The sequence below is a fragment of the Athene noctua genome, chromosome 1, assembly GCF_965140245.1.
Source record: "Athene noctua chromosome 1, bAthNoc1.hap1.1, whole genome shotgun sequence".
In the NCBI taxonomy this organism is placed as follows: Eukaryota; Metazoa; Chordata; class Aves; order Strigiformes; family Strigidae; genus Athene; species Athene noctua.
In genome coordinates, this window is record NC_134037.1 from 96,169,742 (window position 1) to 96,197,285 (window position 27,544).

The window sequence follows — 27,544 nt, forward strand, 5'->3', positions numbered from 1 at the left end:
GGCCTATTTTTCTAATTTTAAACATGTTTTAACAGCACCAATAAACACCAGCCCCAGTAATGTTGTTTGTATGCCTCAGCACTGAATGATTGATAACCTTTTATTTCGCTTCAAGCCTCATGATTTACTCTTATGCTTGAAGTGCTGAGGAGACCCTTTGGGGTTAAAACCCCTGCTTCTGATTTACCACTTTTAGGCAGGTGAAACTTGGTTGACTTGATTTCACGGGAATTGTATCAGTGGAAAACTGAAGTAGTACAGATGAGAAGCAGCTCCTACACATTTTAAAAGACATGTTCTATTCATTATTATTTAGACCTCTGAGATTCTTAACTTCCAAATGGTTATTTTGGGTCCCTTGTAATTTCAGTCCTAAATTTAGTGGTGTGGTTTTTTAAATTCTTTTTTTTATAAAACTGTGTCCAAGTGGAGTTGGCTCAGAAGTCGTGAAAGAAAAACATGTTTCATGTTGCTTCCTGACACTGTCTAGTCTATTTCAATTTGTGTCCCTTGGGCACTATCAGGTATTGCAATATTTTAATTAGAAATATTGCAAGAAGTATTAAAGTTGAAATAGTAGCAATAATCGCAGAGGTGTTAGTTTAAACCCCTAAGTCCTGTTTTTTTAGTAAAATTTAATCTTTGCATCTCCTGTGAGGTAACTGCATAAGAATCATTTACATGCAGTTTTCACATCTCTTTCTATATCCTTTTGCTTAATTGATATTTTTCTAGTATTAGATTGACAGAAAAGTTTACCTGCTGATAAAATAGAAATGGCTCCTTTATCCTGTTGATATCATTAAATATCTTTCTGTGGCTTTCAGCAGGCCAAGGCCTCTGTGCTCAAGGATCATTTTCTCAGAAGATCCGTTGCAGCGTTACCCATCATATCTGCCCCTCACAGATTATGCGAGCGAGCAATGTGGTGATTCCTGACATGTTTGACATTCCCTACTTGTAACCTCAGACCACTATGTTAGGAAGCACTTTAGGTCACAGATTCCTGATCCAGTTCAAAAAGCCATGCATTTTAGGCACAGTTCTGTTCCCACAATTTTTTTTGTTGCTGTGACTTTTAAAATTTTAATAGTTTTTACACCCAATTCTCACAAGAGTATACAACATTAAAACTGGAGTCTGTAGTGTGCAATTCCTGTGGAGGGACTCTCCCATCCTTCAGGTAGCCTGACTGAAAGGAAGGAACCAAGTAGGTCATTGGTAGACTGTCTTCTAGACCAATCCTTAAGAGAAGGGACAGCTGTTAACTTAGAAAGAGGAGCCTTCAAATTTGCCTGGTACTCTAATGTCTACATGCTATAAATAATACCAGTGATTGTGGAGAGCTTGCATGCCCTCAATTAGAGACCATTTCCATTATCAAGGTCATTGTCATCTTCTACTGATTCATGTTTTCTTAATGCACAAAACTTCTTTTCTTGAAAATGGAGCAGCTGCCCTGTTAATATCACTTGTAAAGAAATATCCCTGTACTCCTCCTGCCCTCCTCACCCCAGGATACTGTCTGCTGGGCAGCACAAATAAACACAGCCCTCACTTCACTGGGGAGGAAAACTTTTGAACAGCACTGTGTTGCTTTTATGAGCTTGGCTGTGTATGCATTTTCACAGAGAGACTTTCAGGTGAACAGTAGTTGCAGATCCAGCTTTTCTGGAGAGATGGCTCTGTCAAGAGTATGAGACAAGGGTCAAGATTAATAAATACAGCTGTAACCAAGCCCTTTTCCTTGACTCAGAAAGCATTTGTTCATGGCAGAGCAGCTTCATGGGACATCAGAAAAAATATCTCTTTCAGCAGAATTTAGCAGGTGGATGATAATTCTCTCCTCCATCTGGGTTAGGTGATATCTATGTTACTTTAAATTTATTTGCTTGAAAGTTCAGGTTTTTTAAATTACATCTATTCATACTTGATGATTCGTAGTTTATCCTCTTAGTTTAGCCTTAATGTAGTTAGAGATGTGGTGCACTCTGAAGTTCAACTGACTTGTTTTCTTGGAAGAAATGTTTTAAAGTAGTATTGTCTAGGTATGTCATAGGAGGTATGCAATACAATATTTTTTAATCAGACTTTGATTTTAATTTTACTTATATTTGTTTATGAACTGAAAGTGATTAAATAATGATAACACTTTGTTGGTTATGATTTTAGACAAGATCTAAAGAAAAAGATTGGACTATAATGAAAAATCAGAACATCCAGGTTGCTTTTTCACTTTTATTCTATTTGCTTCTTTCTTTTTTTCATTGCATTTGTGTGAGACTGTTAAGTAAAACTAGGTCCATCATATAGTGTACTGCTGATGGTAGTTCATGCCCTTTTTTTAATTTTTCTTTTTTCTCTCTCTTTCTCACATGTACTGTCATTATGGTCCTGTATTTTCCTTCCCAGCAGTTTAGGGGAATGATTAGCCATTAGGATAAGGTGTGGGAATTAATCTGTGCTTTTAATAAAACTAAAATATTTAATATTAAATGGAGCCAAATCTTCCAAAGTAATGTCTTGGACTACCTGAAGTTTTACACATCAAATTCCATGTGAATGAATGTTTTCACAAATTTGTGAACTTTTTCGAACTCGCAAATCAAGTAACTAGATGCTATACTTTCCTGGGTGATGCACTTAATCTGGAGAAATTTAAATATGCATAATGTGCTTGTAAAAATAAGCCTTATGTATACCACTCTTTAGCAACTGGATAAGGACCTGGAACTATTTTGCTTCCTCTTTCTGGTATGTTTGGTTAACTGATAGTAACTATCTGCATCCTCGGTGCATCAGTGCTTGAGTAGTCCTCGAGTGCAGTTCGTAGTTCAGGGAAGCGATTCATCAGTCAGCCACATTTAATGAAATCCAGCCTCAGATAATGACAGTTCTCTCCCCTTTGTCTCTTAGGGACAATTATGTTTTCTATAACTCTTGCCGAGAAAGCTATTTCATAATGCAAACGCGTGACCAGTATGCCTTTAGAGAGGGCATGAGGATTTGAGTTCCTGGCCATGAAGAAAAGTGAGAAATGAAGGGCTCTTGGCTGCCTGCAGCTTTAGAAAAGGGGTTTTCTATAATCACCCTCTGTTGTAAAGGCAGGATTATTTGTATTTGTTTCATTTGGAAATGGGCCTTTTTTTCCTCCGAACAAAATACTGTTGAGTACCTTCCTAGCATCCATTTGCTTTCTCCCCACAATGGCTCAGAGGAGAAATTAAGCTGTTGGAGGAATGGGAGCCTTTCAAAGGAGCATTTATGGGCCAAAGGAAAGATGACCAGATGGGCTGTCACCCAAGAAAATACAAATCAAGCCCCAAATCACACCCCAGGACTCTGCCATTGGGATTCCATAATGCCTGTTCAGGATTTCTGTTTATTTTTCAAAGAGGGGGATCATATATGGCTTGGCTTAAGCATTTCAATTTATGTTGCTGGCTGTCGGGGGATGCTGGCAAAAGATAAAACATCATCAGCTCATTTTCCATCAGTAGCGCTCTGTCATTCCATTAGGGCAGGAAATAGCTTGCTCTGTTACTGAGTGAATTTGACTTTAGCGTGGATCAGAGAGAGGACCCCTAGAGTTAAACACATCTCCTTATGCCAGCTGTTCAGTATAAGACAGCAAGGCATGTAGCCAAATGACCACCCTCAGGATCCGACATGTGTTGGCACCACGTGGTTTGCAAAAGCAAGCAACGTGGGAGCACTTCCAAGGGAAGTGAGGTGTTGGGCTGGTGGGGTGGGGAGGAGAGTTAAAGGAAGTTCCTATGAGAGGAAGGTTTTCTTTGGTGCTTGCTAAATAGTAAAATAAAGACTTAAACATTTTGCTGTAATGGGCCATAATTGTAGTTACTTGGATTCCACCACAGAGGGGTATAATATCAGATCTCTGATAGATGATACTTGTTTAATTGGGTTATTCGTCTGAGAAGGGGTTCAGAGCTGCTCTCCAGATATTACTGAGTGATATCCCTGAGAAGTCCTGCAATGAGAGAGTCATTTATCCTCCCTGTTTTACAGTTAAAGAGGCTAAGAAGACATAGCTATAGGCTAAGAATTCCCAGCGTTGAGTCTTGACTTTTTAAAAAGCCAGTGGTGAGCCTGAATGGTATATGCGATGGGCAAATGAAGAGTATTGCTTCACATCACAAGGTAGCAGTGGTGCTGAGTGTAGATCTAGGACCCTGATTTCCTGTTATATCACTTTTTTTAATAGCATTGTTTGACTTTGAAAACCTTATTTTTTGTGTGTATTCCACTCATCATCTTTCACCATAATTTTCAGTGACCCACAGCATCTTCAGTTCCAGTTAACTGGAAGCTCTATTTATCTCAGGCTGCACTCTGGGGGAAAATCTAGTCTCTGCATGTTTCAGTTCACTTGTTAAAAAACAGGGACGGGGATTTTATGATGATCCAGCTTTTTGCAATAAATGCTTCTAATTAGCAAGGGCAAAGTATATAGGGAAAATCAGTATCTGAAAACAGATTATGTGCTTGGTGTGGGGAAGAAAAAAATCAAACTTGTATGTACACAAACTGTAATTCAGGGTGCTTGCAGGCTGTATAATCACTTGAAGAAAAAGCTTTTATGCTTTGAAACCTGACACACAAATCTGGGGTTTTTCTCTTCTCCCCCCCCCCCCCCCCCCCCCCCCCCCCCCCCGCCTCGAGTCATGTCAGTGTAATAAAAGATATTACCTCTCCCTACAAACTTTGCCTCTCATATCCGTAGATCACCATGCAGATCACTGTTCCAAATTAGGTACAGTTTTCTGAGGGCATACTGGCAAGCATGATTTTTGGGGGGTAATCTGAGAACCCTAGTTTAGCCGGTGTGGCAAAGCAGTATGCTGCTGCCAGTCCACATGAGCAGCCTCATCTGGATTCAGTTTTGTAGCTGAGGCGCTGCTTTCCTGGTGAGAGGTCGGCAGGCACCTCAGCATGGGTTGATGGGATAGTTGTTTTTCATAATTCCCGGCCTGTCTCTTAGCTTCCAGGCAGCCTGAGCTTTCCTGATTGTCATCCTCTTTTCTGAACAGATGCAGACTCTGTATGCATTCGATGAAGAAGAAACAGAAATGAAAAATAAAATAGTTGAAGACTTGAAGACAGCTCTGCGGACTCAGCCCATGAGGTAATGTTATTTGTCTTTCATCACAATTCACTGCCTCCCTATGGTCAGATGTGACATGGGAAAGAGTGGCACAGACAGAAACCTCATTGTCTCACCTCACACAAACCTCTCTGATATTTCAGACAATCCACAGAGAACCCTACAGTCCCTAGGTCTGCCTAGTTGGAAGGGCACACTAATGCTGAAGCATGTAGCTTCAGGAAAATAAAAGACGAAGTCTGATGTGAAAAACCTGTGGCATATATGTGCAAACACCAGTAATGACTATGAAGATCAGATTTTAGACTTCATAGCCCCCTGAACGTCCCATGTAATTTGATTCATGTTGGGCAAAATCTCAGCCTGTACTCTGAACTTTGAATTCAAGCTTCCCCTTATCTTTAGTAATGTGAACTGTTTGGTACAAAGCAGCTAATCCATCTGACATCACCTGGTTTGGCATTCTTCCTGTTTTATGTGTAACTGTGGTGTAGAGAAATGTTAAGAGACTTTATTGTGTACTGTGTCTTTGAAGGTAAGGTCATCTTTGTTTTTCTGGGAACAAAGCTCTGAACAATAGCAAACTAAAAAGCATAGAAACCTTTTCCACTTAACACTTAAGAAGAGCATTGTGCAGAAGCAGTAACTGTAGTTGATATGATCTCAGGAAACACTTGGTCAAAAAGTTTCTGAATGTCTTTGTATTGGGCCCAAAATAGACCAAATGCATTTGCATCCACACTATGCTGAAGTCATAGTTTCAGAGTAATGTCTAAGCAAATAGGATTTTGGGGGGGGGTGGAAACTAACCAAACCAAACAAATTAAATAAATGAATACAGCCAAAAAAATTTATCTCAAAGAGTTTGCATTGCAGTTATGTTGACTTGAAGTGAAGATATTTCTGGGACTTCTTGCAGAGCTAAGTGCCGATTGTGCTTCTCCCCTTCATGATGTTTAAAAAGTTCACTGCATGCAGCTTCTCACCTCACAGCAAGTGTGAGGTAGAACATGTCAGCTTAAACCTCAGTTTTTTACCTCCTGTTGTGACGGGCTGTAAGAGAGCACAAGGCCAGATTCTGAGGCATAAAGATTCATCAGTTTTTTGTACCTTTAGCATGTGGGTAGGGTGAGTGCTTTTAATATGGAAGTGGAGAAACAGTGGCCTATATTGAGACCTAAGCCCGAGGGGATGGATAAGTGACTGATCCTGTCTGTCATGTCTTAAAACAGAGAACACAGTAAAGTGCATCTGGACTTTATGTTAAAATGGAAGCCAAGACAACTGCGAGACTCCAAACTCTCACAAGAATTTTAAACCAAACTCCTGTGCTGTTGAGACTTGATTTAGCAACGCTATTGCATTTATGTGGAGCTGGTTTGATGCTTACTCTGTGAAAATGATAGCTTTCATTGAGCATAGTTACAGCAGCAAGGACTCTCTGTTATGTCCACCTGAAACACTTTGGTGGCTGCCTTTGGTTGTTCTGCTCTGTCATTTTTAATAGGACAGCCCAGCCTTCTTGTTGAGAGCAAGACAGTAGAGAAGGAGAAAGGGAAATGTCCTTTGCTCAAAACGTTATAAGGTTTTCCTTCTCAGACCTGTCTTGCTTCTGCTGGATCCCCTTGACAACAGCCTGTGTTTCATCTGTTTATAATAACCCTAGCAAGCTTCAGTACAAGCATCTATGAGCTGCCCTATAAAGTGTTCTCTTCTAAATCACTGGCGATGGTTATGGGGCTTTTTTTTTTTTTTTTTAAACAGTTAAGCCAAGCCAAATTTTGAGTTAAGTCCTATGTCTCAACTAATTTCCAGCGACTCAATTCGTTAGCTGCCAAATGGGCTGTGTGCCAATGCCTGATCAACAAGCCAATTTCTTCTTGATGGAAAGGTTGCAGTAGAGAGGCCCTCGGCTCCATCAGATCCCTCTCATAAGCAGTATAATACCAAAGCCTTCAAAATACTAGTCTTTCTAGCTGAATTTGGACATCAAATCCTATTTTCCTTACCACTTCTGTTCATCAGGCCTCTGAAGAAAATAGAGACCTAAGTTCACACAGGATGTGCTGTCTGGAATCCATTTGTGATGGTAGGGTACACAGGGGCTCTGAGAGTTTATCAATAGGCTCCTCTGCTTGAATTCTCTGATCTGGAGGAAACAAAAGAAGAAAAATGCGTGTATTGTCTTTGTGTTTTATTTTACTGTTGAAATGCCTCTTCTAGTAGAAAATGCAGAGTAATGGTAGTAATCTACGCCTCTATTCCAACCCAGCAGTTCTAACAGCAACAAAAACTGAAGCAGACGTACTCAAACTCAAGTTCCTCTCCTCTTTGGAGAAAAGGTGATAGAAGCATCCCTGGGCAGCTAGTTGGGCCCATTTTAGCAAGAGTGTTTTGTTCTGGTATTTAGGAGCTGCCCTGAAATAATAAAGACATGTTATGTCCCAGCATGCAGGAACAACCCCAGCCTTAGAGAACAAAAAATCCACATCTGCATCTTGTAAGGAAACACATTTTCTTTTAGGTTTTTAAGAACTTACGACTATAAACAAGTGTGATGACAAACTGCTGGACAGAAGCAGTGAGAGAAGAGCTTTCCTTTTGGTATTTTAGTGCCCAAAAATGGAGGTTCAGAAATGCAGCAACAGTAAAAATTTACAAGGGTCTGGACAAAAAAAGAATCACTTTTTGGAACCCCAGAAAAATACTTCCTTCAGTCTGAATCATCATAACTCCCTTTGCTGTCTGCTTTTTTCCTTTTGCTTAATTCAGATTTACCTCCTGTTATTTTTGTTTGATATAGCCATGTTGTATACAAGTGCATACTGGAGGTGATCCAGCAAGCAAAATCCATTATGCTGAATTTTTTAGCAGTTCACTAGTTGTCAGGATTATGCATGCTCACAGATGCAAAAAGTGATGCAGCAGGGAAGTGTAGCCTTGACTTTTAACAGGGTGGGAACATCCTGCTCTCTGCACACCCATAGCATATGATCTTTCCATCTTTCCTGAGCTGTCAAGTCTCACAGGGAGACTGTTTGCCCCCCCCCCACTTGGAATCCATCAGTGGGTCATTACCTCTTAGGCTGCTGCATCCGTATTTGGATGAAAGGTTTGTTATTAAAGCTAGCTAACTCATTCTGATCAGCACTCTCTAAAACTTGAAAGGCTAAGAGGCGCCCTGCCTTTTAAAGTGTGCTAAACTGGTCAAGTGAGAGTATGAGGTGAGGTTAGGCTTTAATTTGCTTGTTTAGCACCTAGTAAAACACACCCTGCTTTATTTACACTTGAGTTTTTGAAAGTGTTAGCCAGAATGCATTGGCAAGTATGCTTAACTTTACACCTTCCAGTCTAGAACAAGACCTTAATTTGCAGCATACAGGATGTATAGGATGGCGGTTACTTACACATGTATATTGTGAGGAAGAAGGTACTTTATTTGTATGAGCTGGCTTTGCTTTTGCACATCCATACACGTATACACTAGCATCCCTGCTTACAGACATACAGATGCGCAAGCACTGAACAGTGTATTATGGCTCTCAGCCAGTCACCTAAACTCCCACTTATTTTTTTTTTCCCTGTACAGATATTTACACACACACCTCCCCACACTGAACAAGTCCTCATACTGAGAGTGTCTGTTGGCCCAGAAACTGCTATTGCCATTTCTTTATCTCACTCTTGCATGATTTCTGGTTTTAGAGAACAGGGTACTACTAAATGTTTTAGAAAAGGAAGGTGAAAATCATCATTTGATTCCTGCTTTTGATGTCAGCTGAAGTGGGAAGGTACTTGATTTTGATTCCTATTGAGTAATGCAGTTTACTGTTTGCTCTCTGGACTAGGAAGAGTACAGGAAAATCCCGACATAATTTTTAATTATGTCATTAATCAAGGTCTGTGACACACAGCACTTTCCTGTGCATGCCTCCTTTTTGCAATGACCTCATCCAAACAGTCTTAGAAAAATTGCTCTGCCAGTGAATTTAGTAAAGGATTGTGCTTAACTGGGACAATGTGACTTTTGTGCATTTCTTTCCACATGGTCATCAGAGCAGGCTAAATTACATGAAGGTTGTAGTGCCTAGTATGTCTTGTCATAAGACCAAGTGTTCCATCCAGAAGTATGTTTAAGGGACCCTTTGTTCAGCTGCTTCTTCAGGATGTTTTCTTTTATCAGTAGAGCTCTGTATCTTCAGAAAGGTATCCATCTTAAGTCTTCCCTCAGCCCTGGAACTGAAGAGAACAACAAAACATCTGCGCTTTTTTTTTTTTTTCCTCTCCCCTAAAAGACAGAGGGAATAGCTAAGGTATAAGGTGGATTCATAGAACTGAACTTTTTGAATTGAGGAGGAGAAGGAGAATTTAAACTAGTCCTTCCAGTGTAGAGGCAAAGAGTGACTCTGCTCTTTAGGCCCAGGGTTAGAGAAATGCTCAGAAGTCATTGGCATCACATTGTTTGGTAACACATTGAGTTTGTGCTTATTTTGGTTCCAAATACATCCTTAGCAGCAACTCTTTTAGCCATAAATGAACTTATTTCAGTCTTCTTTGGCATGCTAGCAGCTAAATGCATTACAGAAACTGAACTAAGTTTTAATCTCTCTAGAATCAGTTTAAATAACAATCTGCTTTGACTGACTTACCAAATTCCTGGTGCACAATGTTGATCCTGCTCTCTGGCCTGCAAGCAGAGGGGCTTCTCCTCCTATGATTTGTTTGGGTAGACAAGATGATGTATCCAAAAAATGTGCTATCAGACCTGTGTGAAACTTGGCAGATTGTGTTAGCTTCGTTCAGCTAAAGCTTGTTTTCATTTTTGGTGCACATGTGTTCCTGTGTGTGCTTGCCCTTACCCGGTATTCGCTTTGAAATTCAGTTTTGAACAAAACCCAAACCTCAGACTGAAACTTTGTTGAAAGCACCAGGCTTTGCCATGTTTCTGGTCAAACTACTGGCCCAAATAAGCTGAAAGTTGGCAAATTTGTCAGCATAGTGAATACAACTTTCAGGTAGGCCCTAAAAATTCCTGTGGGGTGTAACCACCAGAAGACCATACATGTGTCAAGTCCATATTATCCAAGAGATATATATGGCTCAGGTTTGTCTTGGTGGTGCAGACACGTGAACAGAGACCAGTGAAATTCAGTCTTTCAGTACAGTGCTTCTGTTACCGTTGCATATTAGGAATGGTATCTCACTTAAGGACGGAAAAGAGAAAGATAGTACATAAGGAAGTGTCCAATGGAGAGGGAGAGGGTCTGAGTAAAAGCACGGTGACACAGACTTTTGGTATTTTTAATTTGGTACACAGATGGCATTTTTTTAATGACCTTTTAATTTGTTTGAGGTGTCTTTCTACGTTATGCTGTTTTGATAGTGGTCATGGACATATGATTGTTGGTGGACATTTTGTTAGACTGATAATTCAAGTGTAGTTCACATGGTTTTGCATTCAGACATTCTAAAAAAGTGCACCTACCTGAATGACTTGTTTGAGAAGCCAGGAGGTAAACAAAGTGATCTAGAGAAATTATTTGCAGCCCTTTTCATATCTTTGCATCCTTATTTTTAAGCCTGAGAGCTCTAAATGAAACACTGCTAGAATGATTGGTTTGAACTGACTTACATAATTCCATCCTTTTCTATTGATTTCTATTAATTTGAAACAATCCATTTGGCCTTGAAAATGCAGCAACTATTGGGGTCGGCCACGGCAGCTGTTTGGGGGTAACTGCAACAATGAACACAGTAACCAAATAGCAGCGTCATGAGGTGACAGAACATAATTACTCTGAAACTATGTGACACACTATTATTAGTTTTCTGTTTGGTTTGGTTTTCTTAAATACCTGGGAATTATTCTGTGAACTTTAGGCTAAAAACTAGCCAGGTTTTACAGATATAGGGTTGAACAATATGGTATCTTTTGAATAACTTGCCTTTTGGTCTACTTTCCTTATTTTTCCTACCTGTTTGAGTTTTTTTGGAGTTTTTTTGTTTTTTGTTTTTTTTTTTCAGGTTTGTGACCAGGTTTATTGAGCTGGATGGCCTGAGCTGTTTGCTGAACTTCCTGAAGAGCATGGACTATGAGACCTCAGAGAGCCGTATACACACATCCGTTATAGGGTGTATCAAGGCACTGATGAACAACTCCCAAGGACGGGCTCACGTCCTGGCTCATCCAGAGAGCATCAACATCATCTCCCAAAGCTTACGGACTGAGAACATTAAGACCAAGATTGCTGTGCTGGAGATCTTAGGGGCTGTCTGCTTGGTACCAGATGGTCACAAGAAAGTCTTGCAAGCCATGCTTCACTACCAAGTCTATGCTGCAGAAAGGACAAGATTTCAGGTACAAGGAGGATATTCTGCCAGAAATACTCAGTATGGTGAATCTCTGCAGGGAGTGATTTTTATAATGCATGTATTGCAAACTTACTAGGTAGTAAAAAGGTAATATTTCTCATTTTGTTTTAGGAAGGTCACTTTCTCAAATGGATTATCAACATTTTTTTTTTTTTTTCAAGACCTGATTGCTTGTCATTAATGCTAATTTGAAATCTCCTATATTTTACCTTAAAATGGGGGGGCTCTATGCTAAATGAAAGCTGCTGATCTTTTCATACTCTAACCTGATGGCATTTCTGGGGTGGTAATTATTTGTTCTATCCTAGAAGCCAAAGCCACAGAATTTCAGGAGCCTCTGTCTTGACTTTAAAGCCCTTAATTTAGTAATAAAAGAGTTGTGGATTAAATAATGGAGACAGTGGATTAAATAATGGACAGAGGAGGCACTTTAGTTGCCACTTGTGATGGTGCACAAGTTGATTCCTTAGTTAGCAATTGTTGGCTCAGATATCTCCCATTCAGAACCTCCCCAGAAGGGAAACTCAACCTGAGAGACCTTGAGATCATTGACAGGCTTTTATTGTGGATACTTCTGGCTGCTATGATAACGTTTCTCTTCCTAGTGAACCGAGCACCTTTACAAAAAGATGTAGCAGAATCTGTTGCTGTGTATGAAGCTGTAGTTCCTAGCCTTTGGGGTAACCTCACCCATTTACTATGTGTTCTTAGTTGAAATCATAAGAGTGGTGTTGGCCCTGGATCCTGATTTCTGACAGCCATTATTTCCTGCCTACTCCTCAGCTAATGCTTCAGTGGATTTTGGGCTATAGTGAGCTATGACTGTGAAAGTGAATGGGGAAACAGTCTGTGCTTATGAACAGTAGCTGCCAACGGTGGTTGTTAGGACTGAATGCACCAAGAAATTCAGTGACTGTGACTCAGACCTGGAACTGGGATGCAAGAGATCTTGGGTTGGTATTAATGCATATGTGGGACTGGCAGGTCCACCTCTCTATGAGCACTGCTTTATCCACCTTGCTCTCTAGTAATTAGCCAAAATGGAGAATCCTTCCTGTATTAATTTGACATTCTTGTATACCTTGGAGACAGGTGGGGGTAACTTTAGATGCTTGGCAAAAAGCAGTGGTAACTTACAGCCCTGATAACACTTGTGGTCCTGTGTTAACTTATCCTTACTTGACCGAATGACTGCATAACAAGCCCATATGGGAGATAGATGCTGAGTTTACTCAATGTCTCCCATTTGGGTCCTCACTCTCTCTTCTTTTTTTTTTTTTTTTTTCTCCCCTTCCTCCTTCCTCCTTCCTCCTTCCTCCTTCCTCCTTCCTCCTTCCTCCTTCCTCCTTCCTCCTTCCTCCTTCCTCCTTCCTCCTTCCTCCTTCCTCCTTCCTCCTTCCTCCTTCCTCCTTCCTCCTTCCTCCTTCCTCCTTCCTCCTTCCTCCTTCCTCCTTCCTCCTTCCTTGTCTTCTGTCATCGTCTTTCCTCCTTTTTTCCATTGGTTTAAGATTTACTGAAAAACTGAGATAAGTCCTTGCTGGGCAAAGTGTGGTAGCACAGGTCTTTTGAGCTTTTGAGGAATCTGGTGTAATGATTTGCAGATGCTTACCAAGTCTGACATTCATGAAAGAGTGCTTTGCATGAATGCTTGCTTTTGTCAAAATGCTTTTTCGGGGGGGGGGGGGGGGGGGGAAGAAAGATGAATGGATGCTCTCTTGTTTCTTTCTTAAACAAAACAAAAACCAAAACCAAACCCCCAAATTATTTAGCAGAAGGGATGTGTTCTTGTTTACAATATCTAACGCTTGTGTCTAGATGCTGGAATGGAATTTTCCACTACACAAAGCAATAGCTTAATTTTCATTTTGAAGATGTAAGGATTCATCCAAAAACATTCCTCATCCATCTTCAGTCATTTTCTTCTAACAGAGAGACTGGGTAATTTTTGAATGCTGATGAAACAAATGTTGCCATGGTCATCCTTACATTTTAGTGGAAGGTTCTCTGATACTCTAGGACTTGACAGTTAAGAGTTATCTCTGCTTCTTGCCCTCCCACACCTGTGTCACAGAACAGTCAAGAGAAACATCCACTGTAACTTGACTGTGAGAGGCCATTTTAAGAAAAGGATGAGCTGACAATGTTTACCCTATACCTTTACTGTAAACTTGAAAGATGTGGTATACAATGAAAGCCAGGGAAAGCCTTTTTTTCTTTATCCTAGTCCTGGGTGTAATCTTTGTAACTCAGACTTTGCAAACATCTGAAGAGATCCTTCAGATTTTAAATTGTACCTTGAGCAACTAGCAGTATCACTCTGCATTTAAGTGTCTGAACAGTGTAGAGCTTGCAGCTTTAGGTTGACTTTGACTGGCCACACCTAATCACTGTTATATTGAAAATGATCCCCCACAAGTGGGGATCTGGCAGAACCAAAAAATGAGAATTCTTTCTGTGAAAAGTAATAAAAAATGAACTAAACTGTAGGAACAGGAGAAACATATTTTAAATGTGCAGAGTAGGAATTTATTTCTTTGGCTCTATGGTTCATTATTGCAGACTGATTCTAATGGGGGGGGGGGGGGGGGGCGGGGAAGGAAAGCAGGGAACTGTAAAGGCACTGCTCAGTCTTCCTCTAGATCTGACTCAATGGCCAAATTAGGGATACAATACCTAAGAGGAGAATAATTTCACATTCTTAGTTTTGGAAATCAGACTCAGTTCTTGCGAAGTTGAAAGTGTAGGGTTTTCTGGAAACTGTACTGAGCTCACTTTTATTGGAATGTCCAATAAATAATTTACAGGTAACACTGACTTCTGACAACATCAATACACTTTTTGCTCTTTCTTAAGTTTCCTTCTTGTCAACAGTGGTTGATATTTTTAATCCCTTTCAGCTAACTCGTTGTCAATTTATGCCTCCTCATCTATGAAAGCTGGCACTTTGTTTGTATACTATGTGTTTGGATTTATTTTCCCCTCTTGCAGATTGCATTAAGTCTAAGTGTCCCACTCTCCCCATGTCATCTATCATGACCAGCACTATGTACTTTGAGGAATCAGGAGAAAAATGTAAGAAAGACTGTTCCAGATTTATTTTTCTCAAACAGAAATTGTGGGGGGTTTTTGCCTTCTTGCAGGCAATGAATAAAAAATTGGGTTGCATGGTTCTGCTTCCACTCCTGTTTGTAAGAAGGAGGAAGAGAGGTTCAGAATTATTTACTGGCAACCATGTAAAACTTGAGCTCATCCATAACTTGCTGCTGACAACTTTAGATGGAACACTGATTATTTCCAATTTGCATGTGCGCAAGTGTGGTGGACTTCTGTAGAGATCATGTATTTAACACAGTAACATGAAACATGCCAGGTTTCATTGACTGTCAGAAGTTATTGCTGGTCAGTGTTGTAAGCACAACTCTTGCTACCTGGCACAGCTAACCAAAAGTAGTCAGAGGACCCAGCAACTGGTGAATTAGTAGAGAAGGAAAGCTGTGACTTAAGGTATAGTTCTTAGTAAACTTGCACTGGCTCTGTCCTGCTAGAACTCGTACTATTTGAAAAGGAAAGTTACAGTTTTATGCTAGGGTATCTAAAGACAAAATCCAAATTATGGTGAGATTCCTGAGTGATATAAACACTTGTAATCCCAATTAATTTAACTAAATTGCACCAGGTCATACCACTTGAAGACCACTAATCAAACTGTGTTAAAGTATTTTGGAAGAGACATTCTTGTTTTTCATGTGTTCTTTTTTTTTTTCATTGAAGTTAATGGAAAAACTAGATAGAACTTTTATGAAGACAAAGGTCTGCCTCCTTAACAACATTTTTCATATTGTGCTCTGAGTGAAAATTCTGATGTAAAATATTGCTTCTTTCTAAATTACCAGCATTTTGTCTACTGACTGAAATTATCAACCTAATCCTTAACTTTGAAGAGGAGTCATTTTAAAGCTATGGGAGATTCTCCAGAACATACTCTTCTTTGTGAGTGAAATGACACTTCAGTCTCCACTTGAATGACTTTTAGTCCTACAACTTCAACCTGTCTCTGCTGTTCAGTGTGTTCACAGGTCTGTCAGGGTCATCTTTGTCTTGGCACTTGCAACAGGATTCTATACTTTATGTTTGTTTCTGAATTTATATTGTGGCTATTCCTATTTTCTCAGACTTGCCACAACTTTTTGCCTGAGCTGGTACCTTTTCCTGCTTTAATCTTTGACCCTTCTTTCATGCTGCCTGGAATAATTTTCCCTTTAATAGCCAATAGGAAGTCTGCAGTTCCTCTTTTAAAATATTCCTTGAAAACTGTCCTCTTCAAATTAGTATTCCATTTTTACTCAGATATCACAGTAATATAAAGGCATGCCTTCAGTCTCCTTCCTGGGGCAATCTGGAAAAGCTCTGTCTTTGCTTCATCCAATTTTTGTTTGAAATATGTATCTTTGCCTACAAATTCTACTCTGCTACTTAAAGAAGAGAGATGAAAGAAAACATTGGGAAGCCAGACAATAAACCCTCAAAGCAGAAATGAGGAATGAGGAAGATGAGCCCTTGGTGTCCTTCCTGGGATTCTTTTTCATCTGATGTGTTCAAAATTGGTACTAGTGTAATTCTGGCACTGGCTCAATGTGTGACCATGAAAACGTTGCTTTATCTTGAATTTTTTACATGCTTTTCTTGTGAAGATAGAGCTTTCTAAAATGCTAGGAAAACTGCATTATCCTATTTATGAATGGTTTCCTTTGTGAAAGCGGCACAATCTTACTCCTTTCTATGTTGTTGCCTTTCTGATTATTGTTATGCTTGCTGCTTTCCCTCATTTCTCCTGTGGAGTGAATGCACTGTGTTATGACATTGTAACATGTACTTTTTAACATGCCATATTTTAAGTCAAACTAATGTTGCAAGGTCATAATGCTTGTACTGCCCCAGAAAAGTATATTCCAGTGCGCTTCCAGCCTAGTTTGCTGTCTGAAACACCCACCCAGCTGGGGACCCCTGTGGGAAAAAAGACTTTTCCTTTTTAGTCTTGAGAGAACCTAGGTGTTAGATAGTCTCTGAAAGGAGCTGATTTCACTTGCCAATGAAAATACGAACTGGACTGCTTTGCGCAGAACACTTGTTTTCCTCCTTAATGCTGCTAGAAATTTTGAAGCTTGAGGTGAAGAAATAAAGGAAGCTTGATATTGTCAGTTGAAAAGATGGATATTAGGAGCACAGCTTCCAGAACCTCCTTGCCTGGTTTGTGTTAAACACCGTCAGTACAGACTGTAATCTGTAGGAAGACATCTGATCAACTTGGAATTGTGGTAGGGGAGCTAACAAGGAACAAATTAAAATCCTGTATTCCCACGTGATTTGCTTCTTCCCCTCAGGGCTCATCCAAAGCCTTTTGAGGTTTGCTGCAGATTGAATGAAACCCTACTGGATGTCAGTGATGAGAAATAATGGGATTAAGTGAAGAAAGTTTTGCTTAAATAGTAGGAAAAACCTTTACAACCATAAGATCAATTGGGCCGTAGAGCTGACTGCCAAGAGGTGTGGTGAAATCTTTTTCACAGGAAATGTTCAAGTGAAGACTTGAACCCCAGCCATTTGCAAAGGGTTGGAGATGTTGGAGTTTGGCCACAGTGTGTGGGTGTAGATTCTGATCTTTAGGAATTGCATGAGCTTACAGTGTTTCCTTCTAAAATCGAACAATTGCATGAAGATGTGCTGCTCTTCAACTAGTTCAGTGCAACCCAGAGTTTTAGTTTTTCTTGCCCTGAATTTGGCTTGGTCCCCACTGCATTCTGCTCCTCGTCCAGCCTTCTGAAATGGGGGATGGAAAGCTTTTGTTAACGTCCTTTAACCTGTCCGGATACTGTATCTGATATGTTGTTTCATAGATTCTAGCATGTTCCCAGAAGTCTGTGAGAATATATGGTAGGAATGAGGCCTCCAAAGAAAACCAGCAAACCCATCCTTGGTTTTGATGCTTCTGTAATGATGGCTACTTAAATTGTTCCAAGAAGACACATGTGCTTTGGATTTCAGCATCAAATCTGAGAGTAACAGAACTAAATCCTCTCATTTATTTCACTTCTGCTTATTTGTCAAGTTGAAGGGTTGGTTTTGTTGGTGTATTTAAAGACTTCTTAAATATTCTGCTATTGTCATTGTTAGAGATAGGATGCTGGACTGGAATGACCATCAGTCTAGCTCAGTAGGGCATTTCCAGTATTTTTATGTAAGATTCACCCCCGTTTCTAACAAGGGGAAGGGTTGATATTTGGTCATAATGTAACTACTGGGTAGATGTGATGGAAGTTCAAATGACAAGAGTTGGGGATGTTTGCAAATGCCAGCTGAACAGTTTCAAAGATGTGAGAAAAACGGTTTATGAAATCAAGCTTGCTTGATAGTGAACATACTATGCTCAGATATAAGAACAGCTGTCAGTAGCAGTGGATGAATGATCAAAAGATATTTACTGAAAAACAAGCAAAGGGTTTCCATGAAGCCAGGAGGGTATTGTTTCCCCTGGGGAATGCACAGGAAGATATTCTCCCAGTTTCTTGAGACATATCTCCATGGTGATGTCCTTTTTCTACAGGAAACAAGATAGACCTATGAAACTGATGACTAGCACAGAAAAGATTTTGCTATGAATGAACACTTTCAGTAGCTAGGGACAGAAGACTGACTAAAAGAAAATCAACTTCCTTACTCAGCATCATAGCTTCAAAATATTATTTAGATGGTCTGCTGAACTGAAGACTAAAAAGTTATTTTTGTCTTCATTCTCCCTTTATGGCCAAAACATCCTGTGAAGAGTAAAAAGAATTCTATCTTTTTCTCATGCATCAGCAAAACAAATATAGGACTGTGGGGCATTTATTCTTATTACTGGAGAGAGATGCATAGAATTGAACTGGCAAATCTCAAGTGGAATTTGTCACCCTTACAGTAAGGAAAATCATCCTTGGAATTAAGAACTGATCAGAGAATAACTTAGAGTTGCTTTCATGGCTAATCAGTTTCTACTATAATTTCTTTGGTAAATATTCAAGTAGAATTAATCCCAAATAGACTGTATAAGGCATGGGCTACCAACATTATTTGTCTAGTCTGTTTTCTCCTTCGTCTCCTGATATTTACAAGATTATAGTGAGATATCTATATGTATGTAGAGATTAGACCAAAAGCATTTCTGTGCTAAATACCCCTTGAATGCTGAATATCCCTGCTATCTGGTTAATAGGAGGACATATGGTCTCCAGGGACACCTTACAGCAGCCTTTCAGTATATAAAGGGAGCTTCTAACACAGACAGAAGACTTTTTACCAGGGCCTGTAGCAAAGGACAAAGGCTAATGGGTATAAACTAAAAGAGGCTAGATTTAGACTGGATATAAGGAAGAGATTTTTTTAATGATAGGAGTGGTGAGACACTGGAACAGGTTGCCCAGAGAAGTTGTAAATGCCCCATCATTGGAAGTGTTCAAGGTCAAGTTGATGGGGCTTTGAGCCACATGATCTAGTCGAAAGATGTCCCTGCCCATGGCAGGGGTGTTGAAACTAGATGATCTTTAAAGGTCACTTCCAATCTAAACCATTCTGTGATTCTGTAACAAGGAAACTGAAGCTTATCTGCACTACCATTGGAGCTGTGTAATTCTCCTTTGAGCTTTGGAGCTGTCTGCACAGGGCATACTCCTGTTACTTGCAAATCCATAAAAGGAGCTTACCAAGAGGTAGGTAATTGTCTGCTTCATGTGAAGTGGCTGTAAGTGAAGGAAAAGGAGAAATTGTCCAAGCTATGGGTTTTATTCCTCAAAAGAGAGCTTCTCTTTAGAATTCTCTCCCCCGTGTACATAAGTGCAATCTATCCTGCTGAGATCCAAGAAAATAATGAAAATTACGTGATTTGAGTAGAAAGGATGTACGAATCTGATGCTGTATTTCTGTGTGTATAAACTCCCTGTGATATTCACCATACAGAGTTAACTGACTGGGAAGGACATCATTCTCCTGCTTTCTTAGGTCATGTTGGCAAGAACTATAAAGGACTTCTGCTTTTTCTCAAATAATAGCTTGTTTAAATAAAAAAAAAAATATTTTTTTTTTCATTAGGATCAGGTGGCCATTTTATTCCTATTGCTATTCTTTATTTGCTTATTGTGGCATGCCCAGAATTGCTAACAACCTTGCCTGAAAAAAAAGTATTTCTTTAAGCAAATATATAGGAAATCAAAAGAAGACTGTGCATATCCCATGAACAGTATGCAAAATGGTGCAAGAAATTAGATTGTATCCTCTAAACCAGCCTGCTGTTCTGTTTCAGACACTGTTGAATGAGCTAGACCGAAGCATGGGACGATACCGAGATGAAGTAAATCTCAAAACAGCCATCATGTCCTTTATCAACGCTGTTCTGAATGCTGGTGCTGGTGAGGTGAGACACTGCCCTCAAAATTCCTTCTAAAATGTTATGCTTGAATTAATTTACCTTGGAAATGCTTAGTAGATTAAGTCACAAATCTTGTGTTATTCAGTGGATATAATTTGCAGAAAATAATGCTTAATTGCTAATATCAGTTTTAGAATGTCTTCCATATTATTTCATGCTCAGCCTCTTCTAATGTAACATAAACTATTTGCACTAAAATGATTGCTTCCAGGTTTTTTGTTGATCTTTTTTTTAAACTATAAAGCATTTACCTCTGATTTCAGCCTTTTAGAAAACATTTTGGTTTACGTACAGAAATGTTTTGAAATGTTGTTTTGACTCAAAACCAAAGTCAGAAAATTTAAATTTAAAAATGTCGAAGTGAGACATTTCAGAAAAGACAGTTTGTTGGTTTTCTTTCATTAACAAGACTTTCTTTTGAATCTGGACAGTTTAAACTGATTTTGTTTCATTAAAAGTGTCACTTTTGTTACCTTGGCTTTTCTTTTTTTGGTTAAACCACAACAGACAAGCTAATAAGAGCTATGTCTAGGAATGTATTTGTCTCTATCCGCGGCAGTCCTCTAACATTGCACTGAATAGGTGTCAAGTTTGCCAGGGTATATGGTAATTTTATGACAAATAAACATAAAAAATGGGAGGAAGGCTGCAGTTCTATTCATCTGCAAGCAAGAGGTGGACCTCTAATGGACTAGCAGGACAAACACTAATAACTTCTGTTTTTTATGGAACAACATGGAGTGTGCTGTCCTTTTGACTGGGTATGCAGAATTCATTGTAGGTAAATGAGGATTGTATTTTTAAGTGAAACAGGCAAATGATTTTTTTTTTTTTTTTTTTTTTTTTAACTTTACTGGAATTAATCATCCTGTGAATTGGGTGTCAGGATAAAGGATATTAAAAATGGAAGAACTGTGATTTAATTTTTTTTTTTTTTAAATGTGATTTAAAATCTTTTGGAGCCCAATAACTTGGGTTTCCTCCACTTTTTAAGGATAATTTGGAGTTTCGATTACACCTACGATATGAGTTTCTAATGCTGGGAATTCAACCTGTCATTGACAAGCTAAGAGGACACGAGAATGCCACACTGGACAGGTAAGGCATTATTTTCTGAGAACAGTTATTGATCAACAGAAAGAGTTCTTAGAAACTCTTCTCCATTTGGATTTCAAATTTAAGCACAAAGCTGTCTCTGTTTCTTCCTAAAACTGACTCACTTTAAAAACAAAAAGGAGATTTGTCCTTAAAATTAAAATCATCAGATAAAATAGGAAACGTACATACTAAATTGGCCATGGCTGTGGCAAGGAGTTCCTGAATTGCTTTCCTTCTAAGCTAGGGATGGCAATCAGAATGAATAAAATAAAAAACTTCTAATTCATTTTCTCTTGTAGCAAAACTGGAACAAAAGCCTGTCCTGGTAGGAGGGAGGGAAGCCAGTAGTTCCTTGACTCCATTGAGACTGTGGTATGTGTTGTCAAAAGTGCAGGTTCTGAGTTTCCAAGGTTTTTCTTTAAGCTCAGTCTTTTCTGTGATCTAGCTTGTATCACAACCTCCCGAACAGTGGCAGTAGCAGGGCTATGAGAGAAGAGACACCTGTGGTGGGTGAAAGGGTAGAGATGCCAACGGGGCAAGAGAGAAGAATGAGGAGCATCTTCAAACAGCCCTGATATTGCACAAAATGTAACACTGAATAACACCTTCAAATCACTGTGTTAAAAGTTATACAGATAATAAATGCTTTCTCCACTAGCAATCCATATTTTGCCACAGTAATTGAGGCTGCTAATGACCTTAAATTAAACCCTTCACAAAGCCACATGCTGAAATAAACTTGGACTAAACAATCTGAACAATTTGACTGAGGCACTTCAAGAAGCTAAAAGACTGATGAACCTATGGTAAAATACATTTTCTTAACAAAATGAATCATTTTAAGGTGTAAAACCAGGCAGCCATGGGAGTTTACCTTCTCCTGTGACTACATTAAGCTTTGTGGAGAGGCACTGACCTGCTGATGTGCTGCTATCCCATACTGTCTGCTACTCCAAGCCCCTTCTTCCAGAGCAGGGCTGATTTGTAGGTATCTGATATCTGGGATTTTCTAGATAGAAGTATCAAGTTTGCAGAAGCCCATGGTGAAAAACCTATGCATCAGGCCTATGTCTGCAGCCTTCAAGGCACCATTTTCTCAAACATCCACTGTCAGGAGTTGCTATAGGGTGATAGAGCTCTCCCTGGGGACAAATGTAAAGTGCCTGAGATTCTTCGTTAGCATTGGCTGCCTGTCATAAAGACTGACCTCACATCTTTGAGCAGGTGGAGGCATATACCTGTATATTAATGTCACAGGGAAAGAATGCGTGCAGTTGTATGTGTCTACAGTTCGCTGCAGAGCTGGAACCAGTAATGCTGCTTTTGATCTACAGCATTATAATCAAGAAGAGAATCTGTCCTGTAAGCAATCCATGTTCCTTTGGTCAGTAACTAGGAATGTTTAGGAGGCACTTAGGGGCAGCTTTTGGATCTTACAAATTACAGTCATGAGAACAACAGGTTTGAGAGGATCCCAGATGCCTGGATTACACAGATTATATGCCAGGTCTATACAGGTGGGTATGCCACAGCCTTTCCCCACATCATCTGCTATGCTCTGGTCTCCGTGCAAGTCCAGATACCATGGTCAGATGTGTTTCTTGCCAGGTCCCCCAGATCCCAACAGCAGCATGCAAATGTAAAGACAGTTGTGAGTTCTGCCGTTTAATCCACTGTGTAAAAGAAACAACACCTTAATGATCTAATATCTGGTTAACAAGTACGGCATGAACTTTGTAGAAATATATTCTCACTGCAGGCATTCATCACAAATAGAATAGCCCTTTCCTAGTTTATGTTTATTTTTAGCAGCCTTACCTCAACACAGTGACTTAGCACAAGGATTAACGAGCATGGTACGTCAGCCAGCCATTTCTTTTGGCCTGTCACTGACCCCATGAGTTGCCATGCATACCTATCCCAGCACTTAATGTAAGAAAGACTTGCCAATTTTCAAGTGTTCTAGCTAGGAATGAGGTGTTGCAGCTTCTGTAGCGACACGCTTAGTTTAAGTCTGAATTATGCCATGAACATTGGCAGGTTTTGTTTGCTTTGTTTTTTCTGTTTTCTCTTAGACACTTAGATTTCTTTGAGATGGTCAGAAATGAAGATGACCTGGAACTTGCCAAGCGGTTTGACCTGGTAAGTTTTGCTCTGGAGTACCTGAACTTGCCAAAAGTGAACATCCACTTTGGATGCTTGGTGCAACTTCCCTTTGTGTTCCCTGAAAACAATGATGGACTTTGGTGTTGAGAGTCGCTGGTGCTCTTGTTTTACCTGTTTCTCATTTAGAAATTAGGGGGTCTGTGATGTGTGAACAATGAAAACAGTGATCACAGACAGGGCTTCTGCCAGGCATCTTTGACAAAGACTTTTCTCTTTGGTTGAAGGTTCAGGAGTGGAGGAGGTTCTGAATCCTGCTCTCGTGTTCTCAGTCCTGATGATCCAGATGCATTCTAGTTTCAGACATCCCTTTTACAGGACTATGTTGAAGCTTGGGGTCTCCTCCAGTACTTTTCCCAAGATTACAGGAAAGTCTCCTGAAGACTGTCACTTCAGAGCCTGTAGAGAGGATTTTAGTCTGGGTGGATTTTAAAGATGAGCATAAACCAAGGACAGTTTCCACAAGCTCTAGCAACAGTAAGAGGCTGTAGGGTCCAGAATAGTGACCAGTTCTTGCTGCACACCAATACAGAACAACTAGCTCTTTCCTGCCTAGCTTGTACTACTTGTGCCACTACTTTCTAGGATTCAGTTGTTTTGCTTGCTTCAAAACAGCTCTTGGTGGGTTTGCATACCTCCCACCTTTCTAACCCTTTGGAGATATTTTCCGTACTCGTGTGGTAATCACAGTGCTGGTCTCAAAGACCCATGTGCCTTCTCCTCACTGGAACTTGCAGCTGGACATTGCAGGAGACTCTGCAGAGGTCCAACTACTGAAAATTTACCTGTCTCTGTGTTGATCAGATCTTTCACAGTTAGTCAGGCTTTCACTGTGCATGTTTTTTTCTTAATTGTTCTTTCTCTCACTTCAGATCCATATTGACACAAAAAGTGCCTCTCAGATGTTTGAGTTGATCAAAAAGAGATTGAAGCACACAGACGCCTATCCCTACTTGTTATCCATCCTCCAGCACTGCCTGCAGATGCCATGTGAGTACCTTACAGTTTTCCAGAGCGAGGCATATTGAAAAACTGGGTATAGGTACAGTGTCAAAGACAGCAAAGCACACGCTGCCCTTGTCTTCCCTTCAGAACTTGGCAGTGGCTGAGGAACTTGGTATCCCACACTGACTCCATCCACCAGATTTTTGTTGCAACACTTAAAGCAGCAGCTTGACCTCTCTACACTTGCAAATAAAATTAAGTAACTGAGACATTCCACTTAGATACTGTCAGAGCTTTTAAGGATTTTAAATTAGAAGTTTCAAAAAAGAAAGAGTCCTTGTGCTCTAGATCAGGGAATTCCCAGAAATAGATACCATTTTGAGTATTAACAAAATGCACTGAGGAATTTTTCTGGTGAAACAATACGGTACTGAAAGCTGTCCTGTCACTGGGAAATTCCACAGTAAGTCTTCAGGCTGCTATCTCATGGCAGTGCATCAGTAGAGAGCTCCTGAATGCAAACTGAAAAATAATATTGGCATTTCTTTTCAAAAGAAGTGATAGGAATCTTCTTGTTAACTGTAATAAAATACTTCAGTTATGCTTCCAGAGTGTAGCAGCTGAGCAAAGGCGTAACAAGATCACTAAATAACTGCCTGCCTTAATCCTCTTAGGTATCAGGTGCTGGTCTTCATTACTTTCAGCCATACCTGAGCAGTCAAAACTGAGAAGGGAACATGAGGGAGATGTACTGTGATGTGCTTTTTCAGAAAGTAATATGGTATGTTTTCAGGCACTCATTCAAGTACTGCAGTGCACAAATTCAAGCAGTTGCTTGTCCCAGTGATCTCCTTGATATTGTTCTTTAAGACAGTAATTGAGCTTTAGGTATTGACCTGGATTATTGGTGGCAGAAGGGCTAAATCCTGCAAGACCAAGACAAGATTGTACCAGAGCAGTTTTAAAGTATCTAAAGTCTAAGTTATGTAATTCATCAGACCCTTTGGCTCAATTTCTCTTCTTTCTCTCCACACTTTTGGTCATGTTTGTATGATTTTTTCATGCCAGTTGAGTTTCACTGACCTATATGCATGCTCAGTTATCTGTAGACCATCTGATTATTTTTATAGTGCCTGATCACCATGTTACCTAGGTACCAAAAAAACCCCCCAGCATCAAGCCTCAGAAAATACTGAGTAGCCACTGTCACAGAGGAATCACTTCTGTAGATGTTTAAAGCACAAGTTAGAGCTAATCTGTCAAAATGTCTACACAGCCTGAACATGCAGCAAATCAGGTAAAGAGTTGCTCATGCCTGTTATGTGCTGTTCCAATATGCTGGGTGTTTGTAAATAAGCTACTAGCAACAGTTTGGGGTTAGGCTTTGTGTTCTCTAATTTACTACATACAAGATTGAGATGGAAGGTGGAAAGGAAGGAATGTCACTCTGTTGGCAGGTCTGTGCACTTTGGCATGGAAATGGAAGTTCTCATGGCTTGGTCTTTTCCCATACAGATAAGAGGAATGGAGGAAACTTCCAGCAGTGGCAACTGTTGGACAGAATACTCCAACAAATTGTTCTTCAGGATGAACGAGGAGATGATCCTGATATAGCTCCATTGGAAAACTTCAATGTCAAAAATATCATTAAAATGTAAGCTGCATTATTATTGTTTATATCTGTTACTCAGGTATATGATAAGTGTGCAAGTGCTTAGGAAATAAGAAACTCCTCCTCCTGATATTTTTATTTTAACTTACAGCTTCTTGTTGTCCTGTTAGTCTTCTAAATAGCTTTCTTCTAATGACATCTTAACTAGACAGTGTTTTCTAGCAAAGTCCTTGCCTTTGGCTTCTAATTTCTATTAAATATTAAGCTGGCTAGAAGAGCAGAAAAAGTACCCATGATTTTATAACATGGCTTCCTCATGGGCCTTTTTTCATTCAGAATGTTGATGAAAGCGTTCATTGATATCCACCCCCCCACACCCCACCCCCCAAAAAAAGTGGTCATCTCTATTTAGATCTCATTCCTTACTAATGAGCACATAGTTTAGAAAGATCTCAAATAGTGCAAAGCAGCCCACACGTAGCACACAAAACCATTTACATCTTCACAAGATGTCTGCATGCTCTCACCCAGACTTGGCTGAGGGCACTACCAGTATTTTTTCCCATAGGATGCATCATGTGAGAAGTCTAGCTACATGAGCTGGCTCTCATCTCAACTTCCCTGTTCTCAGTCCTTTTTTATCCAAAGTTTTGGATTCTTCATCCCACCATCTGCCTCTGAAGGTAATTCATGGCCCACTACCCTTCTGAATTACACACTGAAAAGAGGATTTTATAAAACATAAGCCTCATATGAAACCAGATTCTCCTGTACTAAAAATCTTACAGTCCCGTCTGTTTCAGGCATGAGCCAAAATCAAAACTGATTTCTTGTCATGGAAAAATACCCTGGTGTTGATCTCTTTCTATCTGTCTGGATATCAGACTTCATTGTAGACCTCATGCCTGATCTTCCCTTTCTGCTTTCATAGCTACTCCTTATTCTGCATATCTAATCAATCCCCAGCATATTTTCTGTCAGTAATAGGAAATAGCTGTGCCAGTATGAGATATGAGAATTGCCTTGTTACTGATATATTACCCAATAGATAGGCATCCTCCCTCCTTATAAGAAAGAAAAAATGGAACGACAAAAAGTTCAAAAAAAGATGGCAATCTGGTCTTGTTTTAAGTGTGGGGTAATTTGTAACCCACCACCACTATTAGTATTTTAGTGATGACTTCTCTTTTTCAAAACAAGTAGACTTGGCACTTTGAGGGCATTACCTTGAAGACAGGAATGTATCAGGATTTTTTTTCCCCAGGCATTCCTTTATCCCTTTTCAGGACTTTGAGCAACAAGCCATCACATTTATATTAGGTGTTGGCTTCAGTAAGGATCGGGATCTGGAACTTGACTAACCACTGGTAGGGTCTTGTATAAACATGTGAATTCCCCAGGTTGCATTTTACTGATCACTACACATAATGGCCAGTTGCTTTTCAGCCTGGGTAGCTCAGAAAAAGTCTAAATGATCTGATTTAATCTTTCAGGCTGGTGAATGAAAACGAAGTCAAGCAGTGGAGGGACCAGGCAGAGAAGTTTCGGAAAGGTGAGTGCATCCTTAGTGCTTGGGGAGGCAAAAAAGGAGGCAAGACTGATCCTGATTCAGCCACAGAGCAGCAAACAGCAGAGCTGGGCAGAACTTTTCCTTTTGTGGACAAACCCTGCTTTGTTCCCTCCGGTACATTTTGTCTCATGGTGATCAGTTTATATGTTTCATAGGATAGGGCTTCCCTCAGTCTTCACGTGAAGTGATTTTATAGTCTAA

At 39.8% G+C, this 27,544-nt stretch overlaps 1 protein-coding gene across 4 annotated transcripts in view; it reads left to right on the forward strand.

The window, feature by feature from the left end:
* DAAM2 (dishevelled associated activator of morphogenesis 2) overlaps window positions 1-27,544 on the forward strand; it is a 201,724-nt gene that overhangs the window by 127,302 nt on the left and 46,878 nt on the right. For all 4 annotated transcript variants that reach the window (XM_074897033.1, XM_074897034.1, XM_074897032.1 and 1 more), the window contains 8 exons: window positions 5,052-5,146; window positions 11,150-11,483; window positions 19,830-19,940; window positions 20,950-21,053; window positions 23,129-23,195; window positions 24,089-24,206; window positions 25,677-25,815; window positions 27,267-27,325. In XM_074897033.1, the coding sequence (XP_074753134.1) occupies window positions 5,052-5,146; window positions 11,150-11,483; window positions 19,830-19,940; window positions 20,950-21,053; window positions 23,129-23,195; window positions 24,089-24,206; window positions 25,677-25,815; window positions 27,267-27,325 (1,027 nt within the window). The remainder of the gene's footprint in view (window positions 1-5,051; window positions 5,147-11,149; window positions 11,484-19,829; window positions 19,941-20,949; window positions 21,054-23,128; window positions 23,196-24,088; window positions 24,207-25,676; window positions 25,816-27,266; window positions 27,326-27,544) is intronic.